Raw genomic sequence first — 25,006 nt, 5'->3', positions numbered from 1 at the left:
AAATATCCAAATTATAGCCTCCTTCAGTCTCTTCCTCCAATGACAAGCCACTGGTAGATATTCTCTTAGGCACATCAAGAAATCATTCTGAACAAGCTGCATTTGAGCAGGCAGACCTTGATTTTATATAGTACACTAAAATACAACATATTTGCCTTTGGAAAAATGCACTTTCTTCTTAGCGCTATTCCATCTGCATTTATTCTGCTAAATACACAAACAATAACATTTACGTATTTTACTTCCCTCGTTGTTTGTCCATATTTAAAAGAATGGCTAAAAACAAAAAACTCAAAAGGAAACTTTAGTTTCATATTTGACCCAAGAGGAAAAAGATAAAAATGCTTAGATTTTTGTTTTGTTTTTAAAGGAGCAGCCAGGACTAGAACTGGCATCCATATGGTATGCCAGCACTGCAGCCAGAGGATTAACTAAGTGAACCTAACGGTTTGCTAATTGGACTTAAACCAGTAAACATGTCTATTGAGGTCCTTGGCCCATCTCTTAAGTGGGTTGTTTGTTTTGATGTTATGGAGTTTCTTGATCTCTTTGTAGATTCTGATTGTTAATCCTTTATCGGTTGCATAGTTTGCAAATATTTTTTCACATTCTGTCATTTGCCTCTTCACTTTCCTGACTGTTTCATTTGCAGTTCAGAAACTTCTCAATTTGATGCAATCCCAATAGTTAATTTTACTTTGACTGTTTGTGCCCCTGGGGTCTTTCCCAAGAATTCTTTGCCTGTGCCTATATCTTGCAGGGTTTCTCCAATGTTCTCTAATAATCTGATGGTGTCGGGTCATAGATTTAGATCTTTAATCCATATTGAGTGGACTTTTGAGTAAGGTGTAAGGTAGGGGTCTTGCTTCATGCTTCTGCACATGGAAATCCAGTTTTCCCAGCACCACTTATTGAACAGACTGTCCTTGCTCCAGGAATTGTTTTTTTTTTTTTTTTTTTTGAAAGGCAGAGTTAGACAGTGAGAGAAAGAGAGAGACAGAGGGAAAGGTCTTCCTTTTCCGTTGTTCACCCCCCAAATGGCCGCTGCGGCTGGAGCTGCGCCAATCTAAAGCCAGGAACCAGGTGCTTCCTCCTCCTGGTCTCCCATGCGGGTGCAGGGCCCAAGCACTTCAGCCATCCTCCACTGCCTTCCCGGGCCACAGCAGAAAGCTGGACTGGAAGAGGAGCAACTGGGACTAGAACCTGGGGTGCTGGTGCTGCAGGCAGAGGATTAGCCAAGTGAGCCGTGGTGCCAGTCAGGAATTGGTTTTAGATCCTTGATCAAATATAAGTTGGCTGAAGATGTTTGGATTGATTTCTGGTGTTTCCATTCTGTTCCATTGGTTTATCCATGCTGTTTTGATTTACAACTGCCCTGTAGTATGTCCTGAAATCTGGTATTGTGATGCCTCCGGCTTTGTTTTTGTTGTACAAGATTGCTTTGGCTATTCGAGGTCTCCTGTGTCTCCAAATGAATTTCAGCATCATTTTTTCCATATTTGAGAAGAATGTCTTTGGTATTTTGATTGGTATTGCATTGAACCTATAAATTGCTTTTGGGAGAATGGACATTTTGATGATATTGATTCTTCCAATCCATGAGCATGGAAGATTTTTCCATTTTTTGGTATCCTCTTCTATTTCTTTCTTTAAGGACCTCAACAGACATTTTTAAAAAGAGGAAATCCAAATGGCCAACAGACACATGAAAAAAATGCTCAGGATCACTAGCAATCAGGGAAATGCAAATCAAAACCACAATGAGGTTTCACCTCACCCCGGTTAGAATGGCTCTCATACAGAAATCTACCAACAACAGATGCTGGCGAGGATGTGGGGAAAAAGGGACACTACCCCATTGTTGGTGGGAATGCAAACTGGTAAAGCCACTATGGAAGTCAGTTTCGAGATTCCTCAGAAACCTGAATATAATCCTACCATACAACCCAGCCATCCTACTCCTTGGAATTGACCCAAAGGAAATTAATTTGGCAAATAAAAAAGCTGCCTGCACCTTAATATTTATTGCAGCTCAATTCACAATAGCTAAGACCTGGAATCAACCTAAATGCCCATCAACAGTTGAATGGATACAGTGAATAGATAAAGAATTTATGAGATATGTACTCTATAGAATACTATAGAGCAGTAAAAAAAAAAAAAAAAAAAAAAAAAAAAAAAAAAAAAAAAAGAAATCCAGTCATTTGCACAAAATGGAGGAATCTGGAAAACATCATGCTGAGTGAAATAAGCCAATTCCAAAGGGACAAATATCATATGTTCTCCCTGATCATTGACAACTAACCAAGCACCAAAAAGGAAACCTGTTGAAGTGAAAGGGACACTATGAGAAACAGTGACTTGATCAGCCCTTGTCCTGACTGTTGATGAACAACTTAATACTTTATCCCTTTTAATATTCTTTTTTGTTCTATTTAATACTATTGATTGAACTCTCTAATCAACACATTATTCATAGATGTTTAAATTGAACTGAAAAGTGATCACTGTTAAAGAGTGGGAATAAGAGAGGGAGGAGATGTACAATTTGAGACATGCTCAATCGGACTTGCCCCAAATGGTAGTTAGAAATGTGCCAGGGGATTCCAATTCAATCCCATCAAGGTGGCATGTACTAAGGCCATCTCACTAGTCCAAGTGATCAGTTTCAGTTCACAATTGATCATAATGAAAGGATTAAGAGTCAAAGGGATCACATAAACAAGACTAGTGACTGCTATTACTAATTGACAGAATTTAAAAGGGAGAGAACGATCCAACATGGGAAGCGGGATACACAGCAGACTCATTGAAGGGCAGATGTCCTAAACAGCACTCTGGCTTCAGAATCAGCCCTTAAGGCATTCGGATCTGGCTCAAGAGGCCATGAGAGTATTGTAGGCATGGAAAGCCAAGACACTGAAAAAAAAAAAAAAAAAAAAAAAGAAGAAGAAGACCTAAATGAAAGATCTCAGCGAGTAAGATCCCAGTGGAAAGAACGGGGCCATCAAAGTAGGAGGTACCTCTCTGAAGTGAGGAGAGAACTTCCACTTTGACTATGACCTTGTCTAAATAAGATCGGTGTTGGCGAACTCAAAAGGCTTCCATAGCCTTGGCAGCTCATGACAAGAGCCTAGGGTGATTACTGATGCCATCAACAAGAGTGTCATTGTTAAGTCAACAACAGGAGTCACTGTGCACTTACTCCCCATGTAGGATCTCTGTCCTTAATGTGTTGTACAATGTGAATTAATGCTATAACTAGTACTCAAACAGTACTTTACACTTTGTGTTTCTTTTTGGGTGCAAACTGTTGAAATCTTTGCTTAATATATACTAAATTGATTTTCTGTATCTAAAAATAATTGAAAATGAAAAAAAAAACAACCAGTAAACAATGAAGTGTAATTAAAACCATAAAAAGTATGTATTAAATACTAGTAATGTTTAACTGAATACTGTGTCTTAAAGCTAGGATGCAATGAGAGACTTTACATCTATCCACATTATTTAGGAATACATTTTATTCAGAAGTAGGACTGACTGTAATAGCTTGAGATCTCCAAATTGCAATTTATGATCCTCAGGTTTAGGGAGCATCATGGTAGAACATACTAAAAGGCTTCAGTACTAGTTTCTAATACCGGCTTCTTCATCCTATATAAACATCATCTATTTCAAGTTGGTCTAATACATCTATAAAATTATGGTGAAATACAGTTAGTTCTGCATATCTACAGTTTCTTCAAAGATAGAAGGACTGTCCCTGCTTATTATATATTTTATCCCTTCCCTACTCTTGATGATGATACTGAGAAAAACCACTACTTTGACATTCTAGCTTATGAATCCCTGAGGGTTGAAATGACATCTGATTGGTAAACACAAGAAGAAAAACTGGGTAGATTCTGCTCAGTTCTATTTATTTTTATTTTTTCCTGTAATGAACTAGAGGCCTAAGATAATAAGAAGTTTCCAATGCTGCTCCAAAGGAGGCCAGATGTGGCTTAGTATTTTCTGTGATAATGATTAAATATGCTAAATTCCATGGTTTAGTGAGTACATTCATGAGGCTTTTGTAATATAATTTGTCAATGCTAAAAGTTTTATTTTGGTCCTGTCACTCCTTGGTTCTAATTAATGTACTCAAACACAGAGATCATTACTGGGTATCTCTTAGTAAACACTATATTACTGATCTAGTTATTTACTAGTGATCCAGTTATTTACTAGTTATCAGTAGTAAAAGGACCTGAAATTTTTAGAGAAGCTATTTTCATTTTTTAATTTTTAAAAAAGATTTATTTATTTTGAAAGTCAGAGTTACACAAAGAGAGAAGAGAGAGCTATCTTCTATCTGCTGGTTTACTCCCCGGATGATGGTAACAATCAGCAATGGGCCATGATGAAGCCAGGAGCCAGGAGCTCTAGCCAGGTCTCCCACATTAGTGGCAGGGGCCCAAATACTTGTGCCATCTTCCACTGCTTTTCCCAGGCCATTAGCAGGGAGCTGGATTGGAACTGGAGCCCATTTGGGATGCCAGAGTTGCAGGCGACGCCACTACACCAGACCCCAAAGAAATTATTTTAAAGTAGTAACATTTTATGATACCTAAGATCAGTGCCTTCCCAATAAAAGCGCAGGAAATAGTTCTGGCAGTTACAACTTCTAGGACTAGAACTTTAGGAAGACAGGCCGGATCCTTCATTACAGGAACAAATAATTTTCAGTTAGATTCAAAAGGCTTCTATCAATCACATTTACAGGGCCAGTGCTGTGGCGCAGCAGGTTAAGCAGTTGAGTCCCAGTTATTTCACTTCTGATCCAGTTTTCTGCTAATTCAACTGGGAAGGCAATAGAAGATGGATCAAGTTACTTGAGCCCCTGCCACCCTCATGAAGACCAAGATGAAGAGCCTGGGTCCTGGTTTCAGCCTGACCTAGACCTGGTTGTTGGGGACATGGGACTGTGCTTTCACTCAACTCTCTCTCAAGTAGCAGATGGAAGTGTGCATGGTCCCACTCTCTGCCTTTCAAATAAATATGGAATTATATCAGAACAACATTTAGGAAGCAAAACTTCTGGAAAAGATAAACAGCTTTGATTTATCTGGGCTTGGGATTAATATAGATTGGATATGACAATCTGACTGACAACAGTGTTCACTCTTCAATTACAAGAGTGACTGAGCTAGAAGGGGAGACAGAGGTATAGACAAATTTCTTGAGATCCAACATGGACCTAAAACAGTAATTTATTTACACTGAGTCTAAAACTTATTAAGCAACTACAATGAATCAGAACCATTGAGAGTACTGGAAACATTGTGATAAACAAGGTAACATCCAGGTGCCTTTTAGAACTTAGGGGAGAAGTGCTGAAGTACAATTATAAAGCAAGTACTTTATTTTGATACAGCTTGTATGTCAATTTTGCCTAGCCATTGCTCTTATGCAATTTCACCCAATTTACCTACATAAATATAACCTAGAAATAATTTGTATAACTCCATTGAGTACTATCAGACTCAGCCATCAAAGAAAGCTGTCAAGTATCCAAAAAAGACTAGGAAAGGACAATCACTGAGAGGAACACTTACACTTAGAGACTTTCTTTTAACCACTAAGATGTTGTGCTGGAATTTAGATCTGGTAAATCAAAGACTCCTGACCCTTATAATTTTGCTTCCATGAATTCTGTTAGAATACACTCTCCCTCAAATCTGTAAGACAAAGATATTCTAGGCCAAATCTGACAAAATGAATATTTACTAATGATTAAGGATTTCCCTAAGCAAGAATACCTAATAAAGTACTAAATTTTAATAATCTCCATTTACAAAGTGGAAAACCAAATCCTAGAATCCTGGGACAGCATGAAACCATGCTAGGCAACATTCTTCAGGATCTTGATGCACACCAGAGAGAAGAAAGAAAAAACCAGATGAATTAAGGGGTTGAAATAAAATTCTAAAATGGAACAAAGTAGAAAAAACTAAATCACCAGATAAACAGTGTTTTCCAAATTTAAAAGTCATGCAAATCCCTAAGAAACACTAAGATAAATAAAGGAAAAAAATCTTCAAGAGAAGTTAGTATATGAAACAGCCAAGAGTAAAAAACAAAAAACTATACATTTTTAAAACAAGAGCTTAATATCTCACATACCAATGGCGATAAATATCAATTGAAAAACTGAAGGTACAGGTAAAGATGTAGTGAAACAGGGAAGAACTGTAAACATTACCAATGAGAATATAAAGTAGAAATTAATTTGTCTGAAGACTTCTGTAACTGTTAAATAAATAACCCTGAATGTAGAAAAGGCTTCATATAACAAAGGAATTTTTAAAATAGTAACATCGTAATAATGCAGTTAAAAAGCCATTAAGAATATTATACTATGTAGAAAAAAAACAATTGACATACACATATACTAACAACATCATAGTGTAATCTAACCACTAAACAAGGATCAAAATAGCAATGACAGAACGGCCGTTCAGAAAAAAAAAAGGAGGAAAAGTTCTTGTAAATTACACAGTCAACACTATATATAAAACAACCTGTAGAGAATAAAGGTCAACTGAAAGATTATCAGTACCCAAAACAAACACTGTTTAAAGGCTGCATGGAAAAATGTTAATTTACAGACTGATCAGACAGCCAATAAAGCAATGAACACAAAACATGTTTTTGATTATTCACTATCATCTGAGTAACTTCTACTTATTTATAAAATCACAGAAATACTTTTTATAAAGGACTTACTGGCCAGCGCCATGGCTTAAAAGGCTAATCCTCTGCCTTGCGGCGCCGGCACACCGGGTTCTAGTCCCGGTTGGGGCGCCGGATTCTATCCCAGTTGCCCCTCTTCCAGGCCAGCTCTCTGCTATGGCCCCGGAAGGCAGTGGAGGATGGCCCAAGTCCTTGGGCCCTGCACCCGCATGGGAGACCAGGAGAAGCACCTGGCTCCTGGCTTTGGATCAGCACGATGCGCCGGCCGCAGCGGCCACTGGAGGGTGAACCAACAGCAAAAAGGAAGACCTTCCTCTCTGTCTCTCTCTCACTATCCACTCTATCAAAAAAATAAATAAAAAAAATAAAGGACTTACCACATGAGTAGTTTTTAATGTATTGCCATCAAATCTGCATAAACTGGAACTCTCTTCAAAGAAAATGTCGCATTCTTCTAACTCTTGAGCATTACAAGGAGGTTTTTCTTTATCTGGGTTTGGATTCTTAGACCAGAAAATAAAATAAAATAGATAGTAATATAGCAAATAATTAAAAATTATTATGACCCACAAAAACATAATCAACAATAACAGACACAGATACAGTATGGACTGAGCAGAAAAAGACATCAAAAGAAGTACAGGCACAATGCACAATCTAAAAGATATAAAGGAAAACTGAATATGCTGACAGAAACAGATGAATACTATAAAAACAAAAACAAATCATAACTCCTAGATATGAAAATATAATATCTGAAGTGGGAAACAAACAGATGGTATTGACAGCAATCATGGCAGAAGGTCTAATTAAGGGGCCTGCACTGTGGCACTGTGGCTAAAGCCTCTGCCTATGAGGTCAGCATTCCATATGGGCACTGGTTCTAGTCTCAAGTGCTCTGCCTCCTATCCAGCTCCCTGCTAGTGCATATGGGAAAGCAGCAAAGGACAATCCAAGTGCTTGGACCACCGCACCATCAGGGAGTCCCAAAAGAAACTCTTGGCTCCTGGTTTTGGCCTGGCCCAACCGTGGGCCACTGCAGCCATTTGCAGAGTGAATGGAGACCTCCCTCTCTCTCTGTAACTCTGCCTTTCAAATAAATAAAGTAATTTTTTTAACAGGCCAATTAAAATTGAAACACATAAGAGGAATTCAAAATGTTCATGGAAAATTGAATTAAAAAATAAGCAATATAAACTTTCTGAACATAAGATTCATCAAGTTTAATACCAGTCATTTATTCCTTCTTTAAAGAAGTCAGGGTTCTGAAAAAGTAACAATGACAGAAGCCTATTTTACACTAGTAACTGAAGACGTGCCCTTTAAAGATTTTTGTTTTTTCCCCAAAGAAACATTTAATGAGTAAAATTTCATAAGAACAACTTTAGGAATATAGTGATTCTTCCCATCATACCCACCCTCCCACCCCCACTGCCACTCTACCACATTCTCCCTCTCAAATTCCCAGTCCCATTCTCTGTTAAGAAAAAAAAAAAAAAAAACTATTCCTCAACAGTCAAGACAATGGTTGTTCAAGTCATTGCTTCTCAAAGTGCCAATTTCACTTCTACAGATTTCATTTTAGGTGCTCTATTAGTTATCAAGGATCAGAGAGAACATATACCATTTATCCCCTTGTAACTGACTGTCTTATTTCACTAAGTATGATGTGTTCCAAATTCATCCATTTTGTTGCAAATGACTGGGTTTGATTTTTTTTTTTTTACCATTATGTAGTATTCCATAGAGTACATATCCCATAATTCCTTTATCCAGTCATCAGCTGATGGACATTTAGGTTGATTCCATGTCTTACTATTGTGAATTGAGCTGCAATAAACAGGAAGGTGCAGATAAGACTTTTATTTCCTGATTTCACTTCCCTTGGGTAAATTCCCAGGAGTGGGATGGCTGGGTCATATGGCAGGACTATATTCAGATTTCTGAGATATCTCCAAACTGATTTCCATAGTGGGCTTAGCAGTTTACATTCCCACCAACAGTGGGTTAGCGTCCCTTTTTCCCCACATTCTTGTTTACATCTGTTGTTGGTAGATTTCTGTATGTGAGCCATTCTAACTGGGGTGAGGTGAAACCTCATTGTGGTTCTGATTTGCATTTCCTTGATGGCTAGTGATCCTGAGCATTTTTTCATGTATCTGTTGGCATTTGGATTTCCTCTTCTGAAATATGTCTGTTTAAGTCCTTGGCACATTTCTTAACTGGGTTGTTTGTTTTGTTGTTGTGGAGTTTCTTGATCTCTATATATCCTGTTTATTAATCAATTAATTATTAATTTATTTGTATAGTTTGCAAATAATTTCTCCCAGTGGATGGAAGACCTCTCTCTCTCCTCCTCTGCCTCTATATAACTCTGCCTTTCAAACAAATAAATAAACCTTAAAAAAAAAAGAAAGTCAGAGAGAGACAAATGAGGATAACGTGGACTCTCAATGATTTTGAATGAAACTACTGCAAAATTATCCGTGTTTCATGAGAGGAATGAGCAGAAGCACTATCATGGTGGAGATGGGTTCTCTGGTGAAGGTTTTCTTGGCATTTTTTCTGCTAAAGCTTTGGCTAACTTTCACAGCATAAGCAGTGTTATCACTCGTTGGCACTTCTGAAAGTCAACAAATAAAATGCCTTGAACATCCCAAAGAACTGTTGTCATGACCTTTGTTCTTGACTGGTCTGTTTTTGCTTTGACTGGACCACTTCCACCTCTTAGTAACAGTTGCTATGATTATGCTTTATCTTCAGGATCTTACTGGTAAAGCTATGTTTCATCTCTTATTTGAAGACTTTGAAGAAATATATCAGGATCATGTCTCCATTTCTTTAAAATTCCACTGAAAACTCTGCTCTTGTCTATAGCTGATTTGGGTGCAAAACTTTTGGCAATCATCAACTAAGAAAGTCTGATCAACTTTCAATTTTTCAATCAGAATTGTGTATGCTGAACCATTTAAAGATGTATGAGGTACTGAACCAATCTACTGATAATCATCGGTCCTACCCAATTCGGGCATGAACAAGATCAATTTTTTTCTGCACAAATTGATGTGGATGGTCTGCTGGTGTAGGCTTCATCTTCAACACTGTCTCTTCCCTTATTAAAATGAGTTACCCATTGTAAGCAGTTGACTTCTTTAGAATATTGTTCATCTAAATTTTTCATAAAGCATCAATGACTTCCCTATTTTGCTCCCAAATATTTATTTTATTTGACGGGTAGAGTTAGACAGAGAGAGAGACAGAAAAGTCTTCCTTCCGTTGGTTCACCCCCCAAAGGGCCACTGCTGCCAGCGCACTGCACTGATCTGAAGCCAGAAGCTTGGTGCCTCTTCCTGGTCTCCCATACGGGTGCAGGGCCCAAGCACTTCAGCCATCCTCCACTGCCTTCCCGGGCCACAGCAGAGAGCTAGACTGGAAGAGGAGCAACCGGGACTAGAACCTGGTGCCCATATGGGATGCAGCGCCGCAGGCGGAGGATTAGCTAAGTGAGCCACGGCGCTGACCTTGCTCCCAAATTTTACCATAAATTTGATATAAGTTCCCTCTTCAAGTTTAACAGAATTTATGTTTCGGTTCTTTTCAAACCTTCTTAGTGCCTCAAACTAAACACTATTCAGACATGCTATAACAAGCTAACGTGAATTTATTTTGGTGCAAATAAATTTTGAAATCTAGGGGCTGGCGCTGTGGCGCAGCAGGTTAACACCCTGGCCTGAAGCACCAGCATCCCATATGGGTGACAGTTGCAGTTCTGGCTGCTCTACTTCCAATCCATCTCTCTGCTATTGCCTGGGAAAGCAGTAGAAGATGGCCCAACTTCTTGGGCCCGTGCACCTGCATGGGAGACCCGGAGAAACTCCTGGCTCCTGATTGGCGCAGCTTCAGTCGTTGCAGCCAACTGGGGAGTCAACCCGTGGATGGAAGACCTCTCTCTCTCTCTCTCTGCCTCTCCTCTCTCTGAGTAACTCTGACTTGCAAATAAATAAATCTTTTAAAAAAAAATTTGAAATCTATGCATATGTTTTTTAATATACACATTTTCCATGAGCATTGTGAAAACCTCATGTAGCAATAGAAACTATCCAAAGTGAAACACAAACACACACACAAAAGAAACCAAAACCACCAGGATAAAATCAAGAAGTCTAACATGTAATAAATTAGAAGAGGGCAGGAAGAATGGAAAAGTACTTTGAACAAATAATGAACACAACTTCTTCAAATCTGATTAAAGCTATAATCATACAAATTCAAGAAGGGAAAAGAATCCCAGGATAACTTTTTTTTTAATAAACAAAATCTCGGCAAGTCACATTACAATGGGACTGCTTAGTAGTAATAAGGAGAAAATCCTAAAAGCTGTTGAAGAAAAAAACACTGTAGTGAGGTGAGTATAAAGATTTGAAAAACACCAAACTGCCTTCAGTTGCAGATGACAAGATTCTATGTTTATTTTTTCAAACACATCACTGGTATTCAATCATAAACAACTTTTTCATAAGTATCAATATTCCTCTGAAACCATCTAGTTTAAAATGTAGTTAGCAGCAACTACCTACAACCTCAAACTAAGCCTCCACTCTGATCACTGATATTATCCCCAGAGGCTTTCACAGTACATATGTGCTGAAAGAATCAGCATAGGGTAATGTAGCCTGCAGAGTTTGCTGGGCTACAAAGTCAAAGTTTTATAATCCTAAATATGAACTCTTAGGGACTTCTGAAATTAATCACCCCAGGCAAATATGAAACTTTCTTTATTTTGGCCATGTTTCTTTTTTGACAGAAACATTCATTTTCAGTCTTCTTTCTTTTCTACCTTGGGATACAACTAATACTATAGTATAAATGATTTTTTACACAATCTTTCTCATCACTAAAATTCAAGAAGGCAGTAAGTTACACATTTTACATATGTTGATGTAATTTTTGGTAAATGAATTTATCACTGAAGTTCTGGTATACTGCTGTAATTTGTTCAAATTCTTAATATAATCTTACATGTAATTAGAGTGGGAATATATTCAGCCTCATGGTTGAGTGAATATTGTGTTGTCATGGTAATCATTATAATGAATTACTTTCTCAGTCAGAAGTAACTAAAAATTATATATATACATAAACACCCTTGAAGGATTCCAAGATCACCTAGAACATCTCAATGATGACAAGTTAAAATTATTAGCACATAAACTATAAGATTATAACTTTTGCCTCTGCCAGCACTGGTCATTTGATATGTACAGATACATATATGTGCATACCCTTTATACAATATGCCCACACATATATGTAATTATATAATGTCAGAAATTAGTACTAGAGATTCAATCCACAACACACATAATCAAGTCTGTTATATCAGGAAAAGCAAAGCAATGTTTGAAAAACATGGAATAATCCTCCCATAACATCCTTTTGGGTCAGTGGAAAGTCACATTAATATTGCAACTGCTTACCAGTTCTTCTGATGTCAAATGCATCAAACGTTCAGCTATTGCAGCACATTGGGCTGAGTCTCTTATAAGTTCCCCTTGTTTATCACCAATCACTAGCTCAGGCCATGTCATTCCTTCATTCTTCTTGATCAAGGAAATCTCCAAGCTATAGGTTTAAAAAAGTAATGTTATATTAAGCAACTTATGAAATCAGTAAAAAAGAGGATTCTTCCATAAGAAATTACTATTTTGTTCCTTTTAGTTTTTGTATGTGACAGAAAACCTCTGTTCCAAGAGAAAATAATTTGAATTTAATATACAATGAGAAAGTACCACTGGAAATGGTACATCAAGTTTGGAAAGCACAGGACCAAGAATGGAAAGTACTGTTGTAAATCAGGTACCAACTGTATTTTATAGCATTTAAGTAACAAAACTACAAGCAGCAAGTACCATGAGACATTTGTTGGGGGTGGAATAGGGATGGGGTAGGTATAAGGCAAACTGGAAAAGGCCTACAACAAAAGAGTACCTCTTTGTATGTGGAACTAACAATTAACTTCATTTTCACAAATTAAAAGCAAAGTACACAATTATTAATATAAAGGCCAGGAAGATTAAATCAATGAAAAAATATTTTTAAAAATATGCTTAGGGGTTGGCAGTGTGGCACAGCCAGTTAAGTTGCTGCCTGCAAAGCCAGCATCCCACATAAATGAACAGTTCCAGTCCCAGCTAGTTCCACTCCAATCCAGCTCCCTGCTAATGTACCTGGGAAAGCAGCAGCAGGTGATCCCAGTGCTTGGGCCCCTGCTATCCATGTTGGAGACCTGGATGGAGTTTCAGGTTCTTGGCTTCATCTTGGCCCAGCCCTGGTCATTTGGGGGGTGAACCAAGAGATGGCAGGTGTCTCTATCTCTCCCTCCAACTCTGTCATTCAAATACATCAATCTTTAAAAAAATACTAACTTATTTAAAATCTAATTCTGTACTTTCAAGCCATTAAACATACTTCAAATGAATAAAAGGGGCCTGTCAAGGAATACTGAAGTCAAGAACTAAACAGAGCAGGGAAGGGAGAAAGAGGTAACTATGGACATGTGAGTATAAGGAAGTGGGCCCCCTTTCTTTTGGTATAAGAAAAGAAATGCAGGTAAGATGTTTGGGAGCAGCTGTTGCTGTTGAGAGAGAAAAGTGGGTTGCTGTTAGTTGTTCCACAGCAAAGAGACCTTTAACACAGACCATCTTTGGTGCATGTGTGCTACCCTAACGAATGCCCTAGAACATAACTGCAAGCAGACAATTACAAGAATACAATAGTAACTATTATCATCATTATCAAACAGAACATGCAAACTTACCAGCTATTCTTTTTGAAGGGAATTAATTACAGCATTTTAAAGTTTTCTGAAATTGCTTATTTTAAGGCACTATACAAAATAATATCTTCCTTGTATAATATGAGTCCTTAAGATTAGCACTGAAAATCATCACATCAATAATGCTGAGATTTAGTTATATCTTCTAACAAAAAGCTAATTTTGATAACGATGAGAACGAGGATGAAGATGCTGCAGCTTATACTTAGCTAATGCTTATCATAGGTTGGGCTCTATGTCTTTTGCAACAAAATGGATGCAAGTAGAAACCATTATACTTACCGAAATGAGCCATTTCCAATAAGTCAGATACCATCGGTTTTCCCTAATCTGTGGTAACAAATACAGTACCTAAATGTAACATATTGGAGTGAAATTGACATTTTGAAATCCAATGTTTATTTATAGTCACTACTATTGGGGAACAGTGTTTCTTCTTCATACCATTTGTTTAACTCTCTACTAGTGTAAGGTTCATCTTATGAGTACCAAGTAAACTGAAAATACATCTTTGTGAAAATGAAGAATGGGAGTAGGAGAGGGAGGAGGAAGAAGGGTGGAAACATGGTTGGGAAATTTCACTATGTTTCTAAATCTGTAAATATGAAATACATGAAATTTGTATACCTTAAATAAAATTTTAAAAATAGGAAAAAAAACTATAAAAAATAAAATCCTTCCAAAGTGATACATCTTAATAGACACAAGTAATTCAATCAATAAAATCTGATCAGAGAATTTTGTTGTGAGCCTAAACAGTATCTTTGTTGTGATACTACTAAATGTTTCTACTGAATGTTGAAACTAATTACATAAAGTTCAAGTGTTCCTCTCGCTTTATGAGGTTATTCTTGATGGCTCACATTTAGTAATAAACTCTAGGTGGTTTGCCAATTTAAAAATCTTCCCGCAAATATCTCATTGCTAAATAGAATATGTGGTATCTTTCTAGACAAGGCTGTGGAGGAGCAGGAGGAAGACGGAGTGCCTTGAGAGGCTAGCCTGCGTACACCGCGCACCTCGGAAGCCTTGGGAAGACCTGGCCAGAAGAGAAGATGTTTGGTTTTCGCAAGCCAAAGAGTACCAAAGCATAGAGGGCTGCTGCATCTGCCGGGCCAAGTCCTCTAGGTCCCGCTTCACCGACAGTAAGCGCTACGAGAAGGACTTCCAGAGCTGTTTTGGGTTACGTGAGATGCGTTTCGGAGACATCTGCAACGCCTGTGTCCTGCTGGTGAAAAGATGAAAGAAGCTACTGGCAGGATCCAAAAAAAACCTGGAAATCATGTGGTAGATGCAAGGGCAGGACCCAGACTAAAGACCACATTGAAACCAAAGAAAGTGAAGACTGGAAACAGGATGAAAAGCAACCAGATCAGCAAATTGCAGAAGGAATTTAAACGTCACAATTCTGATGCTCACAGTACCACCTCCAGTGCCTCTCCAGCTCAGTCTCCTTGGTATAGTAACCAGTCAGATGATGGCTCAGATACAGAGATGGCTTCCGGCTCCAACAGAACTCCGTTTTTTTCCTTTTTAGATCTCAACTACTGGACAAGGCAGAAGATCTGCTGTGGGATCATCTACAAAAGGCGTTTGGGGGAAGTGCTCATCGACATGCACCTCTTCAAGCCTTGCTGCAACAGCAAGAAGCCAGCTGCCAAGCCGCTGGCACCCAGGACCCCAAGCCGCTGCCCACGGCCCCTCAGGAGTGGTGACCGCCGCCCATGGGGCCAGGTGGCAGAGCAGCAGAGATTCTAGGAGGACCACGAAGCGACAAACTGACCCTTTTAACGTTTTCACTTGGATACATGCTATTCTGCCAAAAGACAATTTCTAGATTAGTTCTGAATGGGTTATCTTCCTCCCAGTCTCGCTTAATGAAAGAAAGAATACGTGTACATAATATTGAAGATGCTGAGGATTTCACAGGAAAACTGAATGCTGCTGTAAAGTGCTCTTTATGTTTGTTTTTTTTTTTTTTAATTAAATCCACTTCTGATGAATGGAATTAGGGGAATTTCAGGGGAGATGGGATCTGTTATATGATAAGCCACATGTAGTTGTAGTCTTTCTGTACTGAGAAACAATGGTTGGGGCAGTTTCTAATTGGCTGGCAGTCCTTGTTTTCCCTCCCAACAGTAAATTGGTAGTAACCCAGTTACAGGACAGACCCCTGGCGCTGGAATCCTGGGGGCTCAAACCCGCACTACTGACGATGAAGTGGGAGTTCGTCCCGGGCAGGAGATGCTAACTTCTCAACAGAGGTCACTCAGCTGTATATGTTGCATCCATGTCACCTCCCTCATGTTCATGTTTGATCCAGGTTTTAATTTCCACGAGGTCCCACAGCGGAGGCAGAGCTCCACTCTGGGGAATGCGGATCCTGGGTTAAACAGGCTCAGCCTAGTTGAGAAACAGAGTGAAGGCACGCTGCTCTGGGGACTTGCCTGGCTTGTGCGGCACTGGCTCGCCTTGGGAAATAGGGGAACTTTGCTGCCAATCTAGGCTGTTCCATTCGGGCCCTCGCTTTTATCTCTTGCGACCTTTGTAAAGGTTTTACCAGAGTCGAGCTGGCGTCTGGCTTCTTGTAGCCGACTAGGGTTTCTGGTTTTTGTTTTGTTTTTTCTAGTTATAACTAACAAAATTGACTAAAAGGACAGAGGCGGCCTGAATACTAAGACTGGCTATGCTTTGACTTTTTAGTCTGGCTTTCTGATCTCCAGATGTGACCGTAGAGCCCTCCACTTCTGAGATGCTCATTTCTAAGCATTTCACTTGAATCCACGCCAGAGTATTCTCATTGCCTCTTTTCTAGAAGTCCCAGAAAAACAAACAAAAAGCCCTGTTCTGAAGGGCCCCCTGCAGGAGGAGCATCACGCTTACAGTACCGGGAATCAGTGCTTATTTTAAAACTGCAGTTTTAGGTTTTGGGTAGTGTAACTAAGGAGTGAGCCCTGTAGCTCTCCAGCTCTTGTCTGAACCTAATAGGCTGTATTTCTTCTTTGTGGGAAAAAGCCTGCCTGCCCCCGACCCCACACACCCCTGACTCCCACTGCCTCTGAGAAGGCACCTGCACAACCAGCTTTTACTATGCCTTTATTATCCATTGTACTAGTGCTATCATTATTTCAATGTAACCTAAAGCGTAACCACGTTAGCTTGTTAGGCAACCATTAGTAAAAAGAAGCAATGCTAGACTTTATAATATGTATTATGTTAGGTGATGAGTTAAGTAATCCAGTAACTATATTAAGTTGATTATTGTACGATCTGAACCGCTGCCCATTCCTGGCACTCGTTATTGTACCCTCCCCTTCCCTCCATCTGGCCAGATGTGACCCTACCCTGACCCAGGCCCAGGAATGTAAAGCAATTATCTATACCTATAGGGTTCGAAGCTTAAGATAACAACTAGCCACTACCCCCGGAGTCAGCAGCTGCGATGCCTGGACTTATCAGAAGTGTCAACTTGATCTACAGCATCCCCTTAACACTTGCTTGTAAGGGATAATAAAAACTCTGTAACAATTAGGCTCGGGGCTTCTCGGGGGGGCTTCCTCTCCTGGAAGCACTGAGAGGCCCGAGTTCGAACTCGAAATAAAAACGACCCTGCTTATTAGCTTCAACTTTGGTCTCTGGTGGTGTGACTTTCGGGGGATCACGGACTTGGGGGCGTAACACCTCAAAAGGGGACGCAAGGGTCCGCTGTTATGATCCTCCATTCTGAGTTACTTCGAAATGGCTTTGTTGTTTTTCTTTTTTTTGTACATGTTGGCTGCAGTACTGGTGGTAGAATATACTATAACGTAAGTCATCTCTACTTCTGCATTTATTTATTTATTGCTAAACCTCAGCCACCGTCTTCTCCCCTGCCCCTTCTCTGCCTGCAGGACATACTGTATGTAGTCATGCACTTTGTATTAGCATATTAGACATCTACAGATCTGTTTTGTACTTTTTATACTGTTGGATACTTATAATCAAAATTTTTACTAGGGTATTAAATAAATTTAGTCTTACTAGAAAATAAAAAAAATAGACATAAAAAGGTTTTTAAAAGACCCTTTCAGTATTGCTAAACAGAATATGTGGAGATATAAAATGTCTTTAAAAGAAGCTTTCAAGTAGGTTTTGGTATATTAAAAAATGTAACTAAGTCATCAAATGTCTCCATTAACAAAATGAATTTGGAATATCTGTTGTTAGAATCTAAAACTTTTTGAAGTAGTGAAGTATTTCTTAGCTTCCTATAACTCACTTACATCAGACTCACAGGGGTCATATATTACTAATCAAGAACCAGTAACTTCAAATATCTAACTTATCAGTATGTAACATTAACCAATCAACCAGAAATATACATCTCTGATCAAATTTAATTTTAAAAATCAACTGCCTAGTACTATTCGTTTGCCTGACTAAATTCAATTACTAAGACAATTTAAAACCAAAAAATGTGATTTTATTAGATCAACTGATTGGGCGGTGAGGTATCTGGGAAAACAGACTTGAAAAGAGGCATGGAGGTAACAGCAGAAGATTACAATCTTCTGAAACATTAAATCGTTTTACCTTTTAAAATATCTTTGATTCCCTTTATTGAGATGTAACATAAATTCACATATTTTAAGTATAACATTCACTTTTTGACAAAGGCATACAGCTGTATGCAAAGACACTGAAGGATTTCTACCATCCATCCAGGAAGTTTCCTTGTAAGCTTTTTCAGCCAATTCTAGACCCTAGAGGTAAACACTGTGCTCATTTATATCATCAGAGATTAGTTTTACCAGTTCTAGAACTTCACATATGTGGAATAATACAGTTTATACTTTTTTGTCTCTGGCTTCTTTCAATCCATATGTCTTTCATTCATTCATACTGCTGTGTCTATAAGTTCTTACTGCAGAGTAGCATTTCATTGTATGACAATACCACATGCATTTATTCACAAACACTGGAGTTATTTCCAGTTGCTAAGAGTATACATTTTTTTGGCTTTTTTAATATATATTTCCATTTCTCTTGGCTAAATATCAAGGAGTTGTTACTAAGTTAAAAATAAGCATATGTTTAACTTGGTAAGAAACTGTTAAACACTTCTTTTCTTTTTCTTTTTTTTTAAGATTTTGTTTGCTTATATGAAAGAGTAACAGAGAAAGAGTGAGAGAGATATCTTTAATCTGCGCATTCACTCCCCAGATGGCTACAGTGGCCAGGGCTGAGCCAGGCCAAGTCAGGAGACAGAACTTCAGCTGGGTCTCTCATATGGATGACAGGCCCAAATGCTTGGCCATCTGCTGCTGCTTTTCCCAGGCCATCAGTAGGAAGCTGGTCCAAAATGGAGCAGCCAGGACATGAACCAGTGCCCATAAGGGATGCCAGCATCCCAGAGAGCAGCTTTCCCTGCTATGCAACAAAGCCAGCCTGTTAAACATTTTTCTAAAGTGACTGTATTACTTTACACTCAAACCAGCAACACATGAGTTGTTGGTGCTCACATCCTTGTCAACATTTCATCCCATCAATCTTATGAGTTTTAGCCATGCATTGGTCTTTCATTCTGGCTTTAATTTCCCTAAGGACTAATGATTACTTTTTTAGGTACTGACTAGACATTCATGTATTTCCTATTGTGATATGTCCATTCAAATAATTTGACCATTTTAAAAAGTGGATTGTCTTTTTATTTTGAATTTTTTGGAATTCCTTATACATTGAAAATGGAGGTCTTTTGTTTGACTTGAGTACCATAAATCTTTTTTTCCCTGTCCATGTCTTAGATTGTTTTCTTACAAGCTTCTTTAGAAAAACAGAAATTTTCAGTTTTGATGTGCAAAAATTGTGTTTTGATGACATTTAATTTCATATATTTCTTTTATGGCTTTTTTTGGGTCCTGGATATACACACTTCACAAAATATATGCAAGTGGCCAATTCCATAAAAAAAGAAATTATTCACCATAATATTCAAAGAAATATTAATTATTCCATTTGTAGGAATTTACTCTTCATTTATGCCTACACTTGTGATATATACACGTAGACACCCATACAGCTATTCACTCTATCAAAGGATTGGAAATAATCTAAATGTCCAACAATTGAGGATCAGTTTTTTTTAAATGATGGCTCAGCTAATGGAGTTAAGTACTACGAAACAATAAAAAAGTATGAAAAAAGTTACATATTATTTAAGGAAGATCTCCAAGATTAATTGTTGAGAGTGAACAAAAGATGTATAATCGTGTATATTTAATACTCACTAGCAACTTCTTTTCTTAAAAAAACGGAAAAAAATACATACTACTTGAATACATGGAAGAAGGATTTCTAAAAGGAAATTGTAACAGTGGTTGTGAGGAGTAGAAAGATGGATGGCAGGCCTGGGTCAGAAGAACACTTCTCACCATATATCCTTTTTTATATTTAAAGAATGGGATTGAGTTATACAGTTAGCAAATCAAAATTAAATTTAAAAAACTGTATTAAAAAATTCAAAAACTGCCAACTAAAAAATATTTTCACCTGTGAATACATATTATTGTTATTACTGTATACAGAGCTGATAATGAAAAGCACTACCATACACTGCTTTCATAGTTATACTAGGTATGATCAATATTAACTATAATTATGCTCTTTCATATTTTCATTTTTAATCTATCTTTCGAAAAATAATGAGCAGCACAGACCAAACTATTGACAAAACCATCATGAGAAGAATAAAATTAAAAATAGTAAAATTAAAAATAAAATTCTAAATACAGACATCATTAAAGTACCTGTTATTTTCTTTAATTATCCATGTACTGCTTTCATGATCAATCAATGAATAGAGCTTTCCTTCCAAAATCTGCTGATCCCTCAGCACAATGTTGATGTGTTCTGGCAAAAACTGTACTTGAATGTCTTCTTTCCTACTGTCTTCTGGAAGCCTTATTGTTACTGTCAAATCATCTTCAGTCTGTTGCCAATAATACAGAGGTTCTGTTTGGAAAATAAATCATTATATAATCCAAAATTGGAAACCACAACACATAAAAGAATGCCCGTTAAAAGAACCTTAGCATATTTCCTAGTGATTGTGTCATAAAAAAAGGAATTATAAACATATACAGAACTCCCTGGGGAATTTTGACTCCAAGAGTTGTAGCAATTGTCCTTGACATTTTCTTCTTCTTACTTACCTAATGCTCCAGGAGGTAAGTACCCATAAGATATACTAATGAGTGTAATCCTTTATTTGCATCTTTCTCTGGCTCCTTGTATACCTCTCCTGCCTCCCTCTTTCCTTACACACACACACACACACGCACACACACAGTAGGTTCCTATTTCAGAAGAATACAAAATATGTCTCCCACAGAAGCTAGCAAAGTACTTTATATATAATCACTGACAGATAATATGTTTTGGAGTCTACTAAATAAAAACCACACACAGGCCATAGAGCCTGACCAACAAGAAAGAATGTTTTAATTCCCTCCCCACAGAAAGTATACAGAACACCTAAATAAATTTTTCAACTGATTGTTTTAAGTGCCTTTCTGTGTATTTAGATTGTGCTTAAAACCTTTGAAAGAAAATAGTAAGGTAGTTGAGAAACCAGTTAGGATAATTGTATCCCATACTGGAGTGCCTGGGTTTGACTTAAGCTTTCCATTTCAGCTTCCTGCCAATGCAGATCCTGTGAGGGAGCAGGTGATGCTTCAAGTAGTTGGGTCACTGCCACCCACAAGAAATTAAATGAAAGTTGTATGTTGGAAGAAAGAAAAAAAAGGGAGGGGGGGGCGCCACAAGGTCTTAGCTATCTAGGCAGAATGGTTCCAAATATTAACACATTCATTCATTCCCGAGCAATTGTTCACCAGAGTTTTCAGAAGACATATGGTCTAGCATATGAATACCTATCCTGGCAAGGGCTTAGCAGCATTTAACATTAAAATTAAGACAGAATGGTGGATTTATTCGAAGATGGATCTTAAGGGTAATTTAACAACAAACAAAAAAAACCCCACATATAGTGTTATCAGGAAACCAAGGTATCAAGAGGCTCAATAAAAGACCACCAAGCATATTTTGTATCACAGATGCATATATATATTTTATATATATAAATATGTATATTTATATATAGAAAAAACCCTGGAGAAAACGTTTTCCAACATGTACTAATACTTCCAAAAACTTAACAAAGAACTCATTTTCTTAACTCTACATGAAAACATGAAGCTAATTTTCATTTTAATCATTACATTATTTAACACAAAAAGAAGATTTAAGAATGATAGGTATAATTATTAAATATGTAAAAATCACCATTAAGTAAATTATACTATACTCTGGCTAACAGTTCTGCAATGATCACACAGGGGTTTTCTCGTAAATATCTGTAAGAGTACATATTCTTTGGTACAAATACAAATTTCTTCTGAAAGACCTTGTTAATTTTTTCATTCTAAAACATCTTTATTTGTTCATTCAATACTGACAAAACTTAGTGATTCTGCCTCAAGGAACCTTTTTTCAGATTAGTATGAAAATAAGAACATATATATTACTTTAGTTATGTTTCAACACATACATGCGATGTGTACTGCTGTCAAACCAAGGCAATCGACATCTCTCCCTCTCTGTTACCAGGACTGGAACCATGGAGTACCTCTCTTCTCTTTGCTCAGAAAACAAACTTATCCCTTCTACAAATCAGATAATTCTGATTTGGTGCCCTCTATCCCCTCAACCCTTCCCTGTCTCCCTTCTTCTACTAATTACTATCATGTTCAGACTGAGTTGTCTTAGCTTCCACATATGTCCTTAACATACTGTCCTCCAGTTCCAACCACTATGCTGCATATGAAAGCATTTCATTCCTCTGGTAAGTATTTATTAAATATCTGCTCAAGCACACTAAGATATAGATGTATTTAGAAAATAGTTTTGGTAATTAAAATAACAAAACAATTACAACTGTTAAATCAGTTCACACTAGTTAGGTAGTATATTTTACTGAGAACTGTTGTGGGAAATGTAAAAGAAAATAACGAAAAATTAAATATCTACCTTGCCCTGGTAGAAACTATAACCTGAGTAGAAAGACAAACATATAAAAATATGAATATACATAAACACAAAATAGCTCTAGGATTAAAAGTGAAATTACCTTTGATTTTCTCTGATGTGTCCTCATCCATATTTTCTTCAAAATTTTGACCAGTCTTAACAAACTGGAAGGATTTGTAGGAGGCAATCATGAGACCATTTCCATCAGGCTCAATAGCTGCATAATGTGGCACCGACTTTCCACTGAGAATATCACGCTTAATAATTTCATATTTTTTAGTATCTGTAAGATAAGAAAGTAGTTTAAAAGAAAACATTACCAAAAACGCACAAGAAAATTCTAAAAATATGTGAATATTAATCATATATTTTAAATTGACAACTTAACTTTCTGTAAATTAGTCCCTATTTTAAAAAATTGGAGCTGATGAACTTTGTTCTAGACTGGGCTGTCCAATGTGGTAGCCAAAGGCTGCAAGCACCTATTTAGTTAAAATTAGGTAAATTTTCAAATTCAATTTCTCAGTCACATTAACCACATTTCAACTGCCCAACAGCCACACATGGCTATCATCATGAATGGCACACATATACAACATGTCCATTTTCCAGAAACTTACATTGGCTAGCAGAGCTCTACCTTTAAAGTGACTGACTGACCTGAAACATCAGCTTTGGGAGGACCTACCTTCTCCTTGACTAAAGCCTATCTACTTTCCCATATGATAGGGGCATCTTCTGAAAAGAGCCTCAAAGTGAAGATAAGGGAAAAGTGCCTATTCTAACTATTAACAAGAGATTTCCTTAAAATGAAATACACTCAGAGTAGAAATGATTTTTATATAGATTCAAAGATAAATGTGCCTGTCTACCATAATCAAACATAAATAATAGCACTTATAATGATGAAGACATACACAATGAACTGCATCTCTAAAGTTTTTGGTATATTAACTAAATTTATTCTCCTATGAACACAGTTGTTTTTTTACTTTGAAAAGTATTCACAACATTTCAGCTGAGTTTACACCTTTACTTACACTGTTATACTGTTTTAATTTTTTATTTTTAAGATTTATTTCTCTATTTGAGAAGCAGAGTTACAGACAGAGAGAGGTAGAGACAGAGAGAAAGGTCTTCCATCTGCTGGTTCATTTCCTAGATGGCCACAACAGCCAAAGCTGGGCCGATCTGAAGCCAGGAACCAGTAGCATCAGCCGGGTCTCACGCGTGGGTGCAGAGGCCCAAACACTTGGGCCATCGTCCACTGCTTTCCCAGTCCATAGCAGAGAGCTGGATCAGAAAAGGAGCAGCCAGGACACAAACCCATGCCCATATGGAATGGCAGCGCCACAGGCACAGGCCTAGCCTACTATGTCACAGTGCTGGCCTCCACACTGTTGTATTATTAAAGTGGATTGTATTTTGTAAGATTTAAATTGAGTAACTGAAAATCCTAACTCAGTGTTATGTTTTAAACAATAATATGTTCTCAAACATCTGTCATTGTTTTTACTCTAAATCCTCACCTACATACACACATTCAAACCATACATATTTAAGAGTAGGCTTGCAATTGCATGTATCAACTAAAACCTCTATACTTCCTCACAGGTACATGCAGGGCAAATCATCTTATCTGCCTTTGAAAATCCAACTGTGGGCATTATGTATTTTATATTTCGGCTTTTCCCACTGTGTGAGACAGAAAACAACAGGAACATCTCGAAAGGTAGAGTCCATCATTAAGTAAATGGGGATTGCCAGACTAAAACTTTACATCTCCCTAAAAATCTTTAGAAAAGTTAATATGAATAATGTGCAACAGGAATATTGTCACAATTTCAAACTTACTTGACCACAAAATATAATTTATCAAATATTTCACCCAACAGTTTACAAAAACAGTTTTCTGTTAATTTAGAAAATAAAAGACAAAATAACACAATTGTTCTGGTAATAGTTGAGGAGGGAAAGGACTAAAACATTAAAGAGAAAATGATTAAAGGAACCATAAAGAAAATTAATACAACTAAAAACTTGGAAGAAAAAAAAAATCCTGCTAATACACCAGGGAAAGAAGAGGAGGGCGTCTAAGTCCCTAGGGCCCCTGCACCCACTTAGGAGACCCAGATGGAGTTCCAGGCTTCTGGCTTCGGCCTGGGCCAGCCTCAGCCATTACAGCCATTTGGGTGGCAAACCAGTGGATCCAGCAGATGGGAAGATCTCTTGTTCTTTCTCTCTCTCTGCGCATCTCTTCTTTCCCTCTATCCAGTAACTCTGCCTTTCAAATAAATAAATCAAGAAAAACAAAAAGAAAACAAGAAACTTGAATCCAAATGTATCTGTCTAGTTGAGGCATGCAAA

The 25,006-nt window shown here is 37.6% G+C and overlaps 1 protein-coding gene and 1 pseudogene across 2 annotated transcripts in view; one reads left to right on the top strand and one right to left on the bottom strand.

The window, feature by feature from the left end:
* The window catches only part of NUDCD1 (NudC domain containing 1), an 87,553-nt gene that overhangs the window by 22,876 nt on the left and 39,671 nt on the right, over positions 1-25,006 (bottom strand). For both annotated transcript variants that reach the window (XM_062188099.1, XM_062188100.1), the window contains exons 5-8: positions 22,740-22,922; positions 20,359-20,563; positions 12,216-12,360; positions 7,116-7,241 (exon numbers count right to left, since the gene is read on the bottom strand). In XM_062188099.1, the coding sequence (XP_062044083.1) occupies positions 7,116-7,241; positions 12,216-12,360; positions 20,359-20,563; positions 22,740-22,922 (659 nt within the window). The remainder of the gene's footprint in view (positions 1-7,115; positions 7,242-12,215; positions 12,361-20,358; positions 20,564-22,739; positions 22,923-25,006) is intronic.
* LOC133757575 (SIN3-HDAC complex-associated factor-like) lies at positions 14,623-15,288 on the top strand (annotated as a pseudogene).

The sequence above is a fragment of the Lepus europaeus genome, chromosome 4, assembly GCF_033115175.1.
Source record: "Lepus europaeus isolate LE1 chromosome 4, mLepTim1.pri, whole genome shotgun sequence".
Lineage (NCBI taxonomy): Eukaryota > Metazoa > Chordata > Mammalia > Lagomorpha > Leporidae > Lepus > Lepus europaeus.
Note: the sequence above shows the minus strand (reverse complement) of the source record. Positions and strands in the feature narration are given on the sequence as shown.